The sequence below is a fragment of the Falco cherrug genome, chromosome 1, assembly GCF_023634085.1.
Source record: "Falco cherrug isolate bFalChe1 chromosome 1, bFalChe1.pri, whole genome shotgun sequence".
Taxonomy (NCBI): Eukaryota; Metazoa; Chordata; class Aves; order Falconiformes; family Falconidae; genus Falco; species Falco cherrug.
The window spans coordinates 44,580,556-44,593,661 of NC_073697.1; the positions used below are offsets into that span (position 1 = coordinate 44,580,556).

The 13,106-nt window shown below is 52.8% G+C and overlaps 2 protein-coding genes across 2 annotated transcripts; both read right to left on the reverse strand.

Annotated features, from left to right (window-relative positions):
* Positions 1-2,178: 2,178 nt before the first annotated feature.
* Positions 2,179-12,211, reverse strand: LOC129734696 (uncharacterized). Its single transcript, XM_055698636.1, has 2 exons — positions 11,439-12,211; positions 2,179-5,652 (listed from the first exon to the last, which is right to left on the reverse strand). Exon 2 carries the CDS (start codon positions 5,640-5,642, stop codon positions 3,018-3,020), a length of 2,625 nt encoding a protein of 874 aa, XP_055554611.1. The 5' UTR covers positions 5,643-5,652; positions 11,439-12,211; the 3' UTR covers positions 2,179-3,017.
* On the reverse strand, positions 9,333-11,439 carry LOC106631608 (uncharacterized). The gene has a single exon (XM_055698644.1). The coding sequence runs from the start codon at positions 11,038-11,040 to the stop codon at positions 9,343-9,345; it is 1,698 nt and encodes a 565-aa protein (XP_055554619.1). The 5' UTR covers positions 11,041-11,439; the 3' UTR covers positions 9,333-9,342.
* Positions 12,212-13,106: the final 895 nt, after the last annotated feature.

A 13,106-nucleotide genomic window follows, 5' to 3' on the forward strand; every position in this document is an offset into this window, starting at 1 on the left:
AGTCACAATCCAGATATCCCCATGTAGCCCCTCACTGTGGCTTTGGAGGAGATGGACGCTCTCCGTGCCTGCTCACATGGAGTGAGGACCTGCTGTGGCACCTGCATGTGGTTGCACAGCATGTCCCAAAACTGGCAGGAGCCTCTGCAGCAGCAGGAAAGGTCTGTCACATGAGGTACCGAAGAGAAATGATAGAATATCCCCACAGTCCTGGGAGATAAGCAGGTGGTCTGCATGGAAAACAGGCTCCTTGAGTTAAATTGTATGTTTGGTACCTTCCTGTCCCTTGTGGGCTCTTTTTAGACTCACCAGAGGACTCCAGCATGTCCAGGGTTCTACCGGGGCTTGTTTTACATCACTTGTTCCACTTAAGTCAAAACTGCTTCGCAGCAGCATTTTAGCCCCTGGTTTCTCAAAAGTTAATCTGAATTACTGCCACAGGACTAGACCAGTGGGGCTAGTGACCTGCCCACATCGATCTTTGCAGCCTAAAATAGAGGCAGCCAGACTGGGCGAGTGCTGAAAATGCCTCTTCCGTGTACTTAGAACCAAGGAAAAGCTGGAGGTTGGGTTAATTTGATCTGAAAGCAGATGGGTTGAGGATTTCCACAGGCTGCAGCCTGCACGCTGTGCACAGGCAGGCTCCCCTCCACTCCGGAGCACAGGGACAAAACCACCAGGGAATAAATCCAATTGAGCTTGCCGTGTGGCTCAGAAAAGCGGGTGAGCTTGGGTAAAATCTTTTATGGGATCTACTGAAATAACTGGAAAAGCAATAAAATCTCTTGAGGTCATGCTGCCGGGCTGCACCCAAAGCCTATCACAGCCACAGCGGTACTGCTGCTACTGCAAAAACAGCCCTCCTTGGTTTGCAGTGATAAACAAATGATGCTAAAAGGGGGAAGGGATATTATAGTTTTGCAATTTTCCCAAACATACGTGCGTGCGTGTGCCATCTCTGCAGAGGGCAGCAGCTCATTGCAGCTGCGGAGGAGGATGCTGCGGCAGCCAGCTGCCATGCAGGGGCTGCATTCAGCTAAAACGCATGTGTAGCTGTCAGAACCCCTTTCCCTATGGCTATGCCATCATCCCGGGGCTAATTCACACCTGTCCTGGTGCAAGTTTGGGACTGAAAAGTGTATAATATGAATTTCCTGTGCTTCCTTTTTCCCTTACAGGCTCCCAAAGAAGGTTAGAGGGATAAAGGCTTTGTATAAAAGGGTCACTATTTATAGGGAAATTAATTCTCATGACAGGTTTAAGGTGTTAGCAAGTAAGGTGCTTTAACCAGAATAACCATGTGTGTTCTGTGAGGCTTTGTTATGGGCAAAATGAAGGGAGCAGGCACCAGCCCTTTCCCAGACAGGTGGAAGGGCTGGGGGGAGAGTTTAGCCTCCCATCCCAAGGGTGAAAGGGGCATTTTCCTGGTGCTTGGAAGGGGAAAAAGGTTTTCTGTGGTTTTAGACTGATCTACTTTTCACATTTTCATGAGCTCACTTATAATGTGTGCTTCTTAAGGAGAAGTGTCTTTTCCAAACCCATATATTGAAGTTTTGCTTTTCTTTACAAAAAGTTATGCTGTGGCAATATGCTATGCTGATTCTTTGCCCTTCCCAGCCCAGGGACTGTGGGAAGGGGGGGGTTTAACTCATTCCTCGAGCTAGCCCAGCAGTTCGTGCTGGGTTAAAAGCCAGTTCTTCAATCTTTTTATTTCAGCCTGGATTGCAAAAGGCTTTTTGCTTCTGCAAACCCCCCCCGCCCCAACCCCATTCCCGGAGAGAGCAGTGCCTCTGAGAGCAGACACATAAACTACAGATGAGGTAGATAATGTAGGTTTTCTAATTGCCCATGTTTTTAAATTTTTTGAGATCCACTATGTAAATTTTAAGGTTGCTTCTGGATTTAGAGGCAGGGGGGTGATGCAAGTCGGGAGAGGCATAAGGAAAGAGGGGAGCAGGTTTGTGCACCAGCTCAGAGCCCCACTCCTCAGCCTAAGGCAGAAATCTTTGTGTTTCAGCAAATATTCTACAGACAAAAGCAACTGAGGGATTTTGTCCTACAAAAGGGGGAAAAAAAAAACCCACACCTTTGCTTTTTACCAGAATTTCTCTCTACCAGGGCAGCGAAAGTTACAAGCAGCTGAGCAGCTGAGCAGGTGGCGATTGAATAGACAGTTGATTCTCTAACAGACAGATTTTATTCAATACATGCACAACTAAGCAAAGCAAAGCGGAGATGTCCAGGCTCCAAAAACAAGATTTCACCAATCAGTTGGCCAGATGTCCTGGGAGTCTTGGGAACCTGGAGATAGCTGCTGCAAAGGTCCATGTGGATTCAGCTCCTTTAAGTCAAAGGTGAACACAGGGTCGTTCATTCTGCTCATCTTTTATCCTCTTTCCAAATGTGCTTTCCAAGTCTTTGAGGCTGGTAACACCTCTACTATCTTCAGTGGGTGCTTTTCCAAGCTCAGGCACTATGTCCCCTTCCCTTTCCTTCCAAAGACACTGTCCTTGGCTTTCCTTATACCTTTCTCCTCTGCTTAAGGAAGTCTTAAATCACACAGGAGCAGCTTCTTCACATTAGCATTTGGGGATGGGAGATTGAAATACAAGCAATTTATGCTAACTCTTGCTTTTTTACTGTGAGGGTGGTCAAACACTGCAACAAGTTTGCCCAGAAAGGTTGTGGAGTCTCCATCTGTGGAGATAGTCAAAACCCAGCTGGACGCCTGGGCAGTCTGCTCTAGATGACCTGCTTGAGCAGAGAATGGGCTAGACTAGATCACCTCAGGAAGTCCCTTCCAACCTCAACCATCCTGTGGTTCATGCCAACCACAGGCTTCTTGGCCTGCCCTTCCTCCTGGATGGCCCTCTTATCAGAGAGGAGGCCATCCCTCCCATCAAGGTCTGGTATGGCATGTGTCTCCACTGCTCAACGCCTACTGGGTTGCAGCCAACAGCGGAGCTCAAAGTTCTTCTTGGTGGCAAACACAGAGGCCAACCCAGTCTTGCCCTTGACTATGGTAGGAGGCGCTTGGCCAACCCCAGGTCTTTCACCTGGTTGTCAATGCAGAGCTTCACCTGCCTCAACCAGTAACAAGTCACTACCATGGCAAAGCACACACAGATTTGTATTAGCAGTAGAACTACAACGGGGTGCAGCAGCGTGTTGAAGATGCCGGTGGCCGTGGGCGACCAGCCAAAGAAAACTTCCCACCAGTGGTGTTCTCCCACCCTCTTAATTCGTTCCATTACCTGTTTTATAACATTACCATCATGATGTACAGTTATCAGGATCTTTTTAGCTTCTGCCTTAGCATTTTCTAACAGCTGCTGTAAAGTCACATGCTCTAACATTTCTTTTACAAGTGACAAATCCATACCTATGGGGGTCGGGGTTATACTACGATACAAGGTATAGTTTCTAATGAGCAATTGGCTAGTAAACACAGGCGGCTTATACACAAAATCACAACCTCTAATAACAGCTACATTGCAAGCGCACATATTTGAGTCATTAAACACGGTCTGATTATAAGCTTCATTAATTTGCACGTATTTACACATCGTTCTAAAGCACACGCACCCTTTCCCTACGTACACCAACACGGTTTGATTACTGCTCTGGGGATTGATCTCAAAGTGACAGACCCCTTCTTTGGTGTCAAAGCAAACATCACTCGCCTTAAGGGCATCATCTTCACAAATGAATCCTAGCCCTCTTTCCAAAATGCAGGCTTCCAAATCTACCGATTGCCACTTCCCATCAGACACCCTCGCCCACATGCGGTGGTCCAGAGGGTAGACCACGGACCCATTTGTGTTAACCCCCAGGGCCACGATGGGGTAGACCTTTTCGATGTGAGCCTCTGCCACAGTCAGGACATGGGCGATGACTGCATTGAGGACCTGATCGTGGGTGAAGTTGACGAGCCTCCACCAGGCTTGAAGCTGCCGCTCCTTCTCAGTGGCCGCGTCCCACACAATCTTTCGGATCTCAGTGGGGAGGACGCCGTTGTCACCATTTCTCAGGATACCTGCAACGACACTCTGCACCCACATCTGGGCCTGGATGCAACTAAGAGCAAGGGAGATGTTATTTTGTTCGATGCCCAGTGCTCGCAACAGCATCTGGTGGTCTTTCTCACTTATTTGTTCCCAGGTGGGCAACACCTCTGACACAAGCCACTGCCCCATCCCAAGGTTGGCCAGGGATGAATTCAGGGGACTGAGGAGGCCCTGCACGCCTGAGGTGACAGCCTCCAACTTGTTGGCCAAGACCTCAACATTCATACTGTTGAGGACTCCCAGTCCGGCACCTCCTCCTCCCAGTGCCGTGGCCAGCAGGTCCCTCCTGGCCCGGGTCACCTGGATGGAGCGGCTGTGGAGCCATGCCAGCCAGCCAGCATGGAGGGTGGATAGGAAGGGGGTACAGTGCGGTCTGACAGATGAAATATTAACGGTGGACAGAGACAGCACCACTTTTTTCAGTGACCGGACAGGCCCGGTCAACAGCTCTTGGATGTGATTTTGCTTGACTACATAAGGGCCTATTTTGGAAACAAAAGGGCGCAAGACAGCAACGATGGTCAACTCTTTTTTAAATCCTTCAGGGCCTCCTATCCACCATTTTCCTCCAAGCTCAGGGGACATTTCTACGCTCAGGTTTCCTTGGCACCACACCTGGAGGTTTATGACCCGGTGTGGACAGTGCCCATAATCCTGATTATACCATGAAGCCTCCGCACCCAATTCAGATGCATTAAGCGTTTTGCTCTTGCGGAGGCAGTTTACTGGCACAACCCACTTGTGGCTGTTAGGGGCAGCAACAGTCATGGTGGTGCCATCGATTTGCTTTGGATCGGTTATACTTTCCTGGGAGTATTTAATTTCCAATTTCACCTGGTTGCCAACTTCAGCATATTGGGCTGCATGCCAGGCCAAAAAATGGCACTTTGAGATTTTAACGGCAGCAAAGGAATGTGTCATCATGCTAATCTTGAATTTAAAGGACAGGCCCACGCTGTTGTGTGCCCAGAGGCAGACCACAAAGACTGGCTGGACCAAAGTAAAATTGCACCAACAATCCAATTTTTCCGCAATACAGTTTTTTTTCTGACTCTTCTTAGTTTTTAATTCGGTTACAGAGATTTGAGTTACTCGCTGGTGAGTGGATCCATTAATCACCCTGCACCCTACCTTTATTTCTTGTCCCACCTTCCCCAGCAGCTGTGGAAGTTTGTTTGTGCTATCCCAGCTCCACTCATTTTCCAAGTACACCTCCGTCCCATGCATAACCACCGTCGATAAATTTAAACCCTTGTTAGAATTTAATCCCATGCTGCCTGTATATTTTATGTGAGCTTGAGACCAGGGCCAATCAGTCCCAATTTTTGTGTACCTCCTAACCCTGGGCTTTGCTGTGGCCCAAGTGTCAAGGTGCCCTTCTAAGTGGGGATGACTGACTCTTTGTCTGAGGTGCTGGTGTGTGGGTTGGGCACTTTGGGTGCTCAGCGCTATGCACATACCAGAAAGCAAAACAAATCCTGCAACCACAAATTTGAAAGCATTTTCCCCGCAGTGCAAACAGGGCTGGTGATGCCACGAAGTGCGCCATTCCCGCTGGTCACAATCGCCTTCCATTTTTCTTTATCTGCAAAACATAAGCAAGACGGGCTCTCCAGCCCCGTTAATTTCCCTTCCATGCTTTCAGTTGTGAAGAATGGAGCCATTTTCCCTGCCTTTTCATCCCCTTTCTGATTTCTACCTGGTACATGGAGGGGCTGGCCTTGTTCACAACCCTAACGGGCCCCATCCATTGAGGTTCCAGAACCTGGTTCTTCTCTCTAACCACCCGATACATTACCAGATCCCCCGTGTTCCACTCCATGGGGCGCAGCAGCGCTCCCAGCTGCTTATCCATCTTGGTGATGTTGGTCTGCTGCACCGAGGCGAGCTGGTGGTACGTAGCCAACAGCGTCCTCAGTATGTCCTGGACCCACCTGTCCATCAGCACGCGGGGCTGAAGTTCATCCGGCAGGTCCCCTTTTTGCCACCAATATCCAGGCAGCCTCAGGTCTCTTGCAGGAGGCGTTTTTTGGGGGGATGCCATGGCCCCCCGTAATGCCAGCAGGACCAGTGGGAGCTTCTGATCCCAGTTTTTCTGTTGTTGTTTCATGAGCTTCCTCAGTGCCACCTTCAGCAATTGGTTGGGCCCCTCCGCCGAGCCAGGCTTCTGGAAATGCCCCATGATGTGAAGCTTTTGCTTGACACCCAGGGCCTGGCACACCCCTTTCATGACTTCTCCAATGAAGAGCTGGCCACGGTCTGAATCGATCTCCTTTGGGATGCCCCACCGTGAGAAGACATGCTCTACCAGAATCTTTGCGGTTAAGCTGGCTGTGTTGTTTCGAGCTGGAAATGCTTCCACCCACTTGGTGAAGTTATCACTGATCACTAGGCAATACCTGTTGCCTTGGGCCGTTTGGGGCAAAGGGCCAATAAACTCCATCTGCAATCTGCTCCATGGCCCAGAAACCCTCTGGTGACCCAGGAGGCCTTTGGCTGCTTTGGCATCAGAGCTGTTGGCTGCGCACATCAGGCAGTTGCCGACGTACCTCTCCACATCCTCCCTCATTTCGGGCCACCACCCGGTGCCCTGCAGCCTCACCATGGTCTTGTCTGACCCCAAATGCCCTTGCTCATGAGCCAGGGCCACCAGCTCCGTCCGGACAAGTTCAGGCACCACCCAGACTGGGCTGTCCGCCCCCTCCCTCTGCGCCAGGACCAGCCCCGATATGTCCTTCCACACCTTGCACCCTTTATACTCCCTAGCCTGTACCAACTCCCGGATGCTGGGGTCTTGTGCCTGCAAGCCCAGCAGGTCCACGGTCTCCCAGTGTCTGCTGGGAGCCACCAACACAGGGCAACTCTCTGAGGTCTTGCTGGCCTTCCACATCAGCCCTTCCTTTGCACCTTGCTTGGCTTTGGCATCTGCCTCCTTGTTCCACTTGGCCTCCTCTGTTCCCTTCTTGTGGGCCTTGACCTTAATGATCTGGGCTGGACACAGCCTCCTCTCCGCCAGCCTCATCAGGTACAGCAGCTTTTTGGAGAAGCTGACGGGCTTGCCGTCAGCGGACTGCATGTCGCTCTCCCTCCAGAGCGGCAGCCACTCCAGCGCCATTCGCACCACCCAGCCTGAATCTGAAAATATGGCCAGCGGCTGGTCGGCTGGCGTGTTTTCAAGGGCAGCCATCACGGCCACCAGCTCGGCAGCCTGGATGGAGTGCGGCAGGCACTTCCCCTTCACCACCTCCCCAGTGCCCCAGTTGATGGCAGCGTAGCCTGTGTAGGGCACCCCTTCCTCGTAGTAGTTGGACCCGTCTACAAACCACACAACATAACCTCGCTCCTTGGCCGCCTCCAGGCTGAGGCCGCTCTCAAACAGGGGTGCCCGCTGTGGCTTTGGCTCTGCCAGGGAACCCGCCGGCTCTTCCCCAACCCTCTCTCCACTGATCACCACCCTGTAGGAACCAGGTGAGGGGTCCCCAGAGACCTCTTTGTTGGTCAGCGCCAGCACCCAGTTGGCCATCCTGGGGCAGCACAGGGGACCATTGTCCCCCTTCCCCGACAAGAGGTACTTCACTGGGGTGTGGGAGGTCCTCAGCAGCACTGGGGCTGACCCCATCAGGTAGTCCCAGTGCTGCAGGGCCCAGGTCAAGGCTAAAACCTCCCTCTCATAGCTGGTAAACTGTTGCTCAGCCGGCGTCAGGAGACGCGAGGCATGGGCAACCGGGAGGAGATGGGCATCGTGCTGCTGGCCCAGGGTGGCCTGCAGCCCCCTCCTTGTGCTGGCCAGCTGCAGGACATAGGGTCTGTCCCCCCGGGGATGCACCAGCACGGGGGCTCGTGCCACACTCTCCTTTAAGGTCTTCACAGCCTCGTCCTGCTCTGGCCCCCATTCCCAGGAGACATCCTTCTTCAGGAGGTGACAGAGGGGGGCAGCTTTCTCCGCATAGCCCTCAATGAACTCCCGGGAGACCCTCAGGAGAGCTAAGAAGGACCTCAGGGTGGTGGCATCAGCTGGCGCTGACACCTTCTGTATTAGCTTGACCCTCTGCTTCTCCAGCGAGCGCCCTTCCTCACCCAGGGTCACCCCCAGGTAGGAGACCTCTGTCCAGCACAGCTGGGCCTTTGTGGGGCTGATTCTGAAGCCCATTTTCTGGACAGCCTCCAGCACCTCTGCCAGCACCTCCAGGTTCTCCTCCTTGGTTCGGGTGTGGATGAGGATATCACCAGCGCGGGACAGCACACTCTCCCGGTGGCTGAGCTTCTCCCACATCCTCACCACATGCGCATGGCAGATGGCAGGGGTGTTGTGGAAGCCCGGGGGAACTCTGGTGAAGGCAAATTGCCGTCCTCGAAGGGTGAAGGCAAACTTGTGCCAGGACTCGGGGTGCAAGGGGATGGCAAAGGATGGGCTGGTCAGGCTGAGCACTGAGAACCACTTGGATCCCCGGGAGATGGCTGCCATGATGTCAGGGTACTTGGCCACTGTAGAGGTCCGCAGTGGAGTGACATTGTTCAGGGTACCAAAGTCAACCGTCAGCCTCCACATTTTCCCATCAGCTTTCCACATGGGCCACACCGGGGCGTTGCTGGTGCTCTGCTGCTCCACCAGCACCCCTTGCAGCAGTAAGGCTTTGACTGTGTCCCACAAACCATCCTCAGCCTCAGCCGGGTACAAGGGCTGAGGCTGAGGAGGGGGATCTGGCCCCTTGACTGCCACGACAGCATCAATCTGCCCACAGTCCAGCTTGCTCCTGGCCCAGACCTGGGGGAACTGCTCCGTGATCCGTTTCACTCGGGGTTCCCACTCAGGGTGGACCAGGAGCTCAGGGGCTTTCACTGACATCACCCTGTGGCTTGCCGGGATGACAGCCACATCACTTTGAGGGCAGTGTAACAGCACTTGGTTTGCCAGGTCCACCACCACTCCCATCTTAGTCAGCGTGGAAATGGCTAAAATTCCTGGTTTTCCCTTCATTTCCATTTTCCCAAATTTTTCAGACCCTTTGGCAGTGCCAATTTCAAAGGGTACGGGCCCAGTGAATGGCACTGAGGATTTTTGGCCATTCAGCCCTGGCAGTTCAATAATTTCACAAGTTTGGAAGAGCCCGGTTTCACCAGGGGCCATATTAAGAATTGAGTAAGTGGCACCAGTATCAATTAACATCACTTGTCCAAGCACCCCTCCTCCAATAGTTGTATCAACTATCAGGCGCCCCCATGAATCGGTCTTAATCGGTGCCACAAAAAGGGGCGATGCAGGTGCCTGGCAGCCCTATTGCTGGGCCTTAGACCCTGGGTCAATGGGGTTTGAGCTGCTGTGCTTTTTGGCCTCGTGCAGGGCCAGTTTGCGGAAGAGCTCCGCATCCGGCAAGCCATCAATATCCTCCTGCTTCTCATATTTTATCAAACGCTTCCTCAGCTCAGCCCGCCAAGGGTTGGATTTCTGAAACCGCAGCCCCTGCTGGTTCTCCTTCCCAGAACAGCCCTTGCCATCAGGATCTTTTCGGTTGTCCCCTTGCATTTTTCTCACCCCTGCATTTTGGAAGGATGTGGCCGAGGTTTTCCCTTTCTTCCCCCCCAGCATGTACCCCGGGAATGCCTGCTTTTGCAGCTCAAAATTCTGGGTCAGGATCTGCTCCAGCTCCATCAGCGGCTTTCTGGCCGCATCCCCACCAGCAATCACCCGCAATGGGGGGGTCAACCCCACCACCAGTGGCTCCTTGAATTCAGGCCTGTCAAAATCAAGGGGGGACTCCTTTGAGCCAGGCAGCCCAGCCATCTGGTAGAGCATCTTCTTACGGTTAATGTAGGCATCTGGCCGCTCCTCGGGGTTTTGCTTCTCCTGGTGGAAGAGCACTAAGGGGTTAACCTCCGGGAAGAACACCTTCAGCACAGCCAACTGAACATCCCTGATGTCCTGGACATTGCCCATCTGCACGTCCCCCGGCAGTGCTGCAAAATCATCTGGTTTCATGCACTTTCTTACTATGTCTATCAGGTCGCTCACCAAGTTGCCATTCTGGCACCTGGGCAGCCGCTGGGCCCTGGAGAGCCAGTTGACAGCTGTCTCTTTCGTTAATGGCCCCAGCATCTTCCCCACCGTCTTGAGCTGCTCAGGGGTAAACCAGAGCACGGTCCTGTTGGTGTCTATGGCCTGGAGCGGGCCGTGGCTAGCTGGCTCATCATGGGGGACCTTTTTAGTTTTGGAAGCCTCCACCTCCCCTCCTTGCAGCTGGCACATTTCCTCCCGCAGAGGAGCATAGGGGGATGGCCTGGTGGGGCCACTCGTACCCCACACATCGTCCTCATAGTCATAGTGGGGCGGGTGCGGGTCCAGGGAATCCTCCCCCTCACTGTTCCCGAACCGGCTCCTCTTGCCTTGGATGGCAGCCACGATACCCCTGGACACCCCCAGCTCTGCCTGCAGCTCCTGAATCTTGGCGTGGCAGACCTTGTGATCAGGGCCAGTGCCCCGGTCCCGCTGGACGTCCTGCAGGACTGCCCGCACCGCGCTCTGCGCATCGTGGGTCTCCCCAATCCACTTGCCAACCTCTTTCTCCAACTCCTCTGTTTTCAGCTTCTCATAGCCCAGCTTGCTCTCCAGCCGGGTAATCTCCACTGCGCTCCGCAAAGAGTCCCCACACAACCCCTGCACCTCTGCCCGCAGGTTGTCCACCTGCATTTTCAGCTCACCCTTAGCCAGCTCCAACGTCTGCACATTCTCAAGAGCCTCCTTCAGTAATTTAGACAACTCCCTGCCCACCATCAACAAACCCTGCAAAGCCGCCCGCTTCTTGCACTTGTTTGTGGGTTTGGGCTTTTTGTTCTCCTCCGACCAGCTCTCCCACTGCTGGCACAGCTGCTGGTACGCGTCTGGGCCCTGGAAGGCCCCTGGGGACCAAATTGGAGGGAGACATTTCTGGAGCACAAACTGCTCCAGCTTCCAATTGCTAACAATATCGGTCATCATAGTGAGGGGGACACGATCTGAAACAGCTCTGTCTCAGGGCAAATCTACCATAACACCAGCGCTGCCAACACACCCGCAGAGGAAGGCTGAGACCCCACGACCTGGCCCTCTGAAAATCCCCCTGGAGAGATGCCGAAACTGGCAGTGAGGGAAGGGGAAGGTGCAGACAAAAGGTCACAGCCAAGCGGGCAATCACCACAACCCACCAGCTCCTGGGGAGAGGATGGGGAAAGGATGCAGGAAAGGGTGAAATGAAGGGTGGGGAAGGGATGCGGGAGCAGGCGAAGCAAAGGATGGGGAAGGGATGCGGGAAGGGGTGAAGCGAAGGATGGGAAAGGGAGCGGGAAGAGGTGAAGCGAAGCAGAGGTGTAATAAGATCCCAGAAATAAAGATCTCACCAATCCTTGGTTTGATGTCCTGATAGTCCCGGGGAAGTGGAGACGGTCCGGCCGCTGCAGAGCTCTGGCAGATCTGACGCCTTTAATGTTAAGGTGGTTGCGAGGTCTCAGAGCACTGGGCTTTTATAGCCATCGCAGGTCTTTGTTTGGGGTTGATAGTGCCTCTGTTTACTTCCCTGGTACCATTTCCTCCTGCACGTGCTGCATCCCTCCCCATCTCCCCAAGGACACTTTCCTTGTCTTTCCTTATCCTTTTTGGCACCTATTACAGAATCTGAAAGTACACAGGCGCAGCTGCTCTGCCCCTTATCTGTTTGGGGGGGGGTGGTGGGGTTGGGGGGTGGAGGGCAGGATTAGTCACTGTTCCCTAACTTCTGCTTGCACCAAGTGTCCTGCAGAGGGAGAGCCGGAGCTTGTCCCGCCAGCATCCAGCCAGCCTAATGTCCCCCATGGCCTCCTCACTTGCTGCACACCCCATTAGCACCTGGGTTTTGGGGGGAGATCACACATGGGGGCTCACACCTGACACACACAGTCTCCCCACAAACCGCCCACCAAGCACAGAGCTGCTTGCTGAGGGCAAATGAGATGGCAGGAAAATTTGCACAGTTCATCGTTTAGAACCATTGTGGCGTCTGGGCTTCAAACCCAGCATTTTTCCATGCCACAAACTGGCTTGCCACCCACTGGCATGTACCTGGGGGGTACCCCATCATGTGTCAGAAGCCTTAACTGTGATATTGCAGCAGCTGAATTACAGCTGTAAATCTGCACCTGCAAAGGCAGGCAATCACCCCCCCCAACCCCACCCTACAAACCACATCTTAGCTTGGAGCAGTTTAGAAAAGTGATCTTGACCCACTTGATTTGGTTTCCTGATATTACACTAAGAAAAAGGTAGTGCTCATCTTCCTCAGTGAAAAATGCTGTCATGTTCATCGCTGCTTTTCACCCTAATGAACTAATCCAGAAACTACACCCTTCCCTGGAATAAAAACATTTAAAAAAATATAAAAAGTAAAAAATGTGAGTCATGGGGAGTTTCCGTTCAGCAGACCCTTATCCCCAGTGAGCCGTTATTTCCAGGTGCTGCAATACTGGCCACGTTGGGCCAGGCTTGAGGCTGAGCAGCCTTCCTAAACCCAAAAGTCAGCCCTTGTTTCCCCAAAAGCACAGAGGAAATGGATTTTTTTAATTTTTATGGCAACTGTTCCTCCAGCCTGACATTTACAGCCCAGCTGCAACTCTCTCTGCTACAACACAGGAGTTTAACAGAGATGAAACCCCAGCCAGGTCCTGCTTCTTGTCCTTAGACCCCTTTCCTGCTCCAAGCCCCCTAAAGCAAGTTGTAATAAACCCATCAGAGGGAGAAAAGAAAGAGTCAAAAATGTAACAAATGGGGAATTAGTGTTGGAGTGGTGAGGGGGCAGGATGCAGGCTGAGAAAAAAAAGAGGGGATGTTCCTTCAGGGAGAGCACTGAGATGGGGCAAGTAGCTGGCTGGGCTGGGGACTGGCATGGTTGTCTTTCAGTTCAGAAAAAGAATAAATTTCCCCCAGAAATTGTGCAGTAGGCTAGCGCAAATACACCAAAATCCAGCCATTCCCTCCATCTTGGCCAAACACTTGTTATCGGGAGCTGCTGTATCCCAGCAAGGTCACCAACAAAT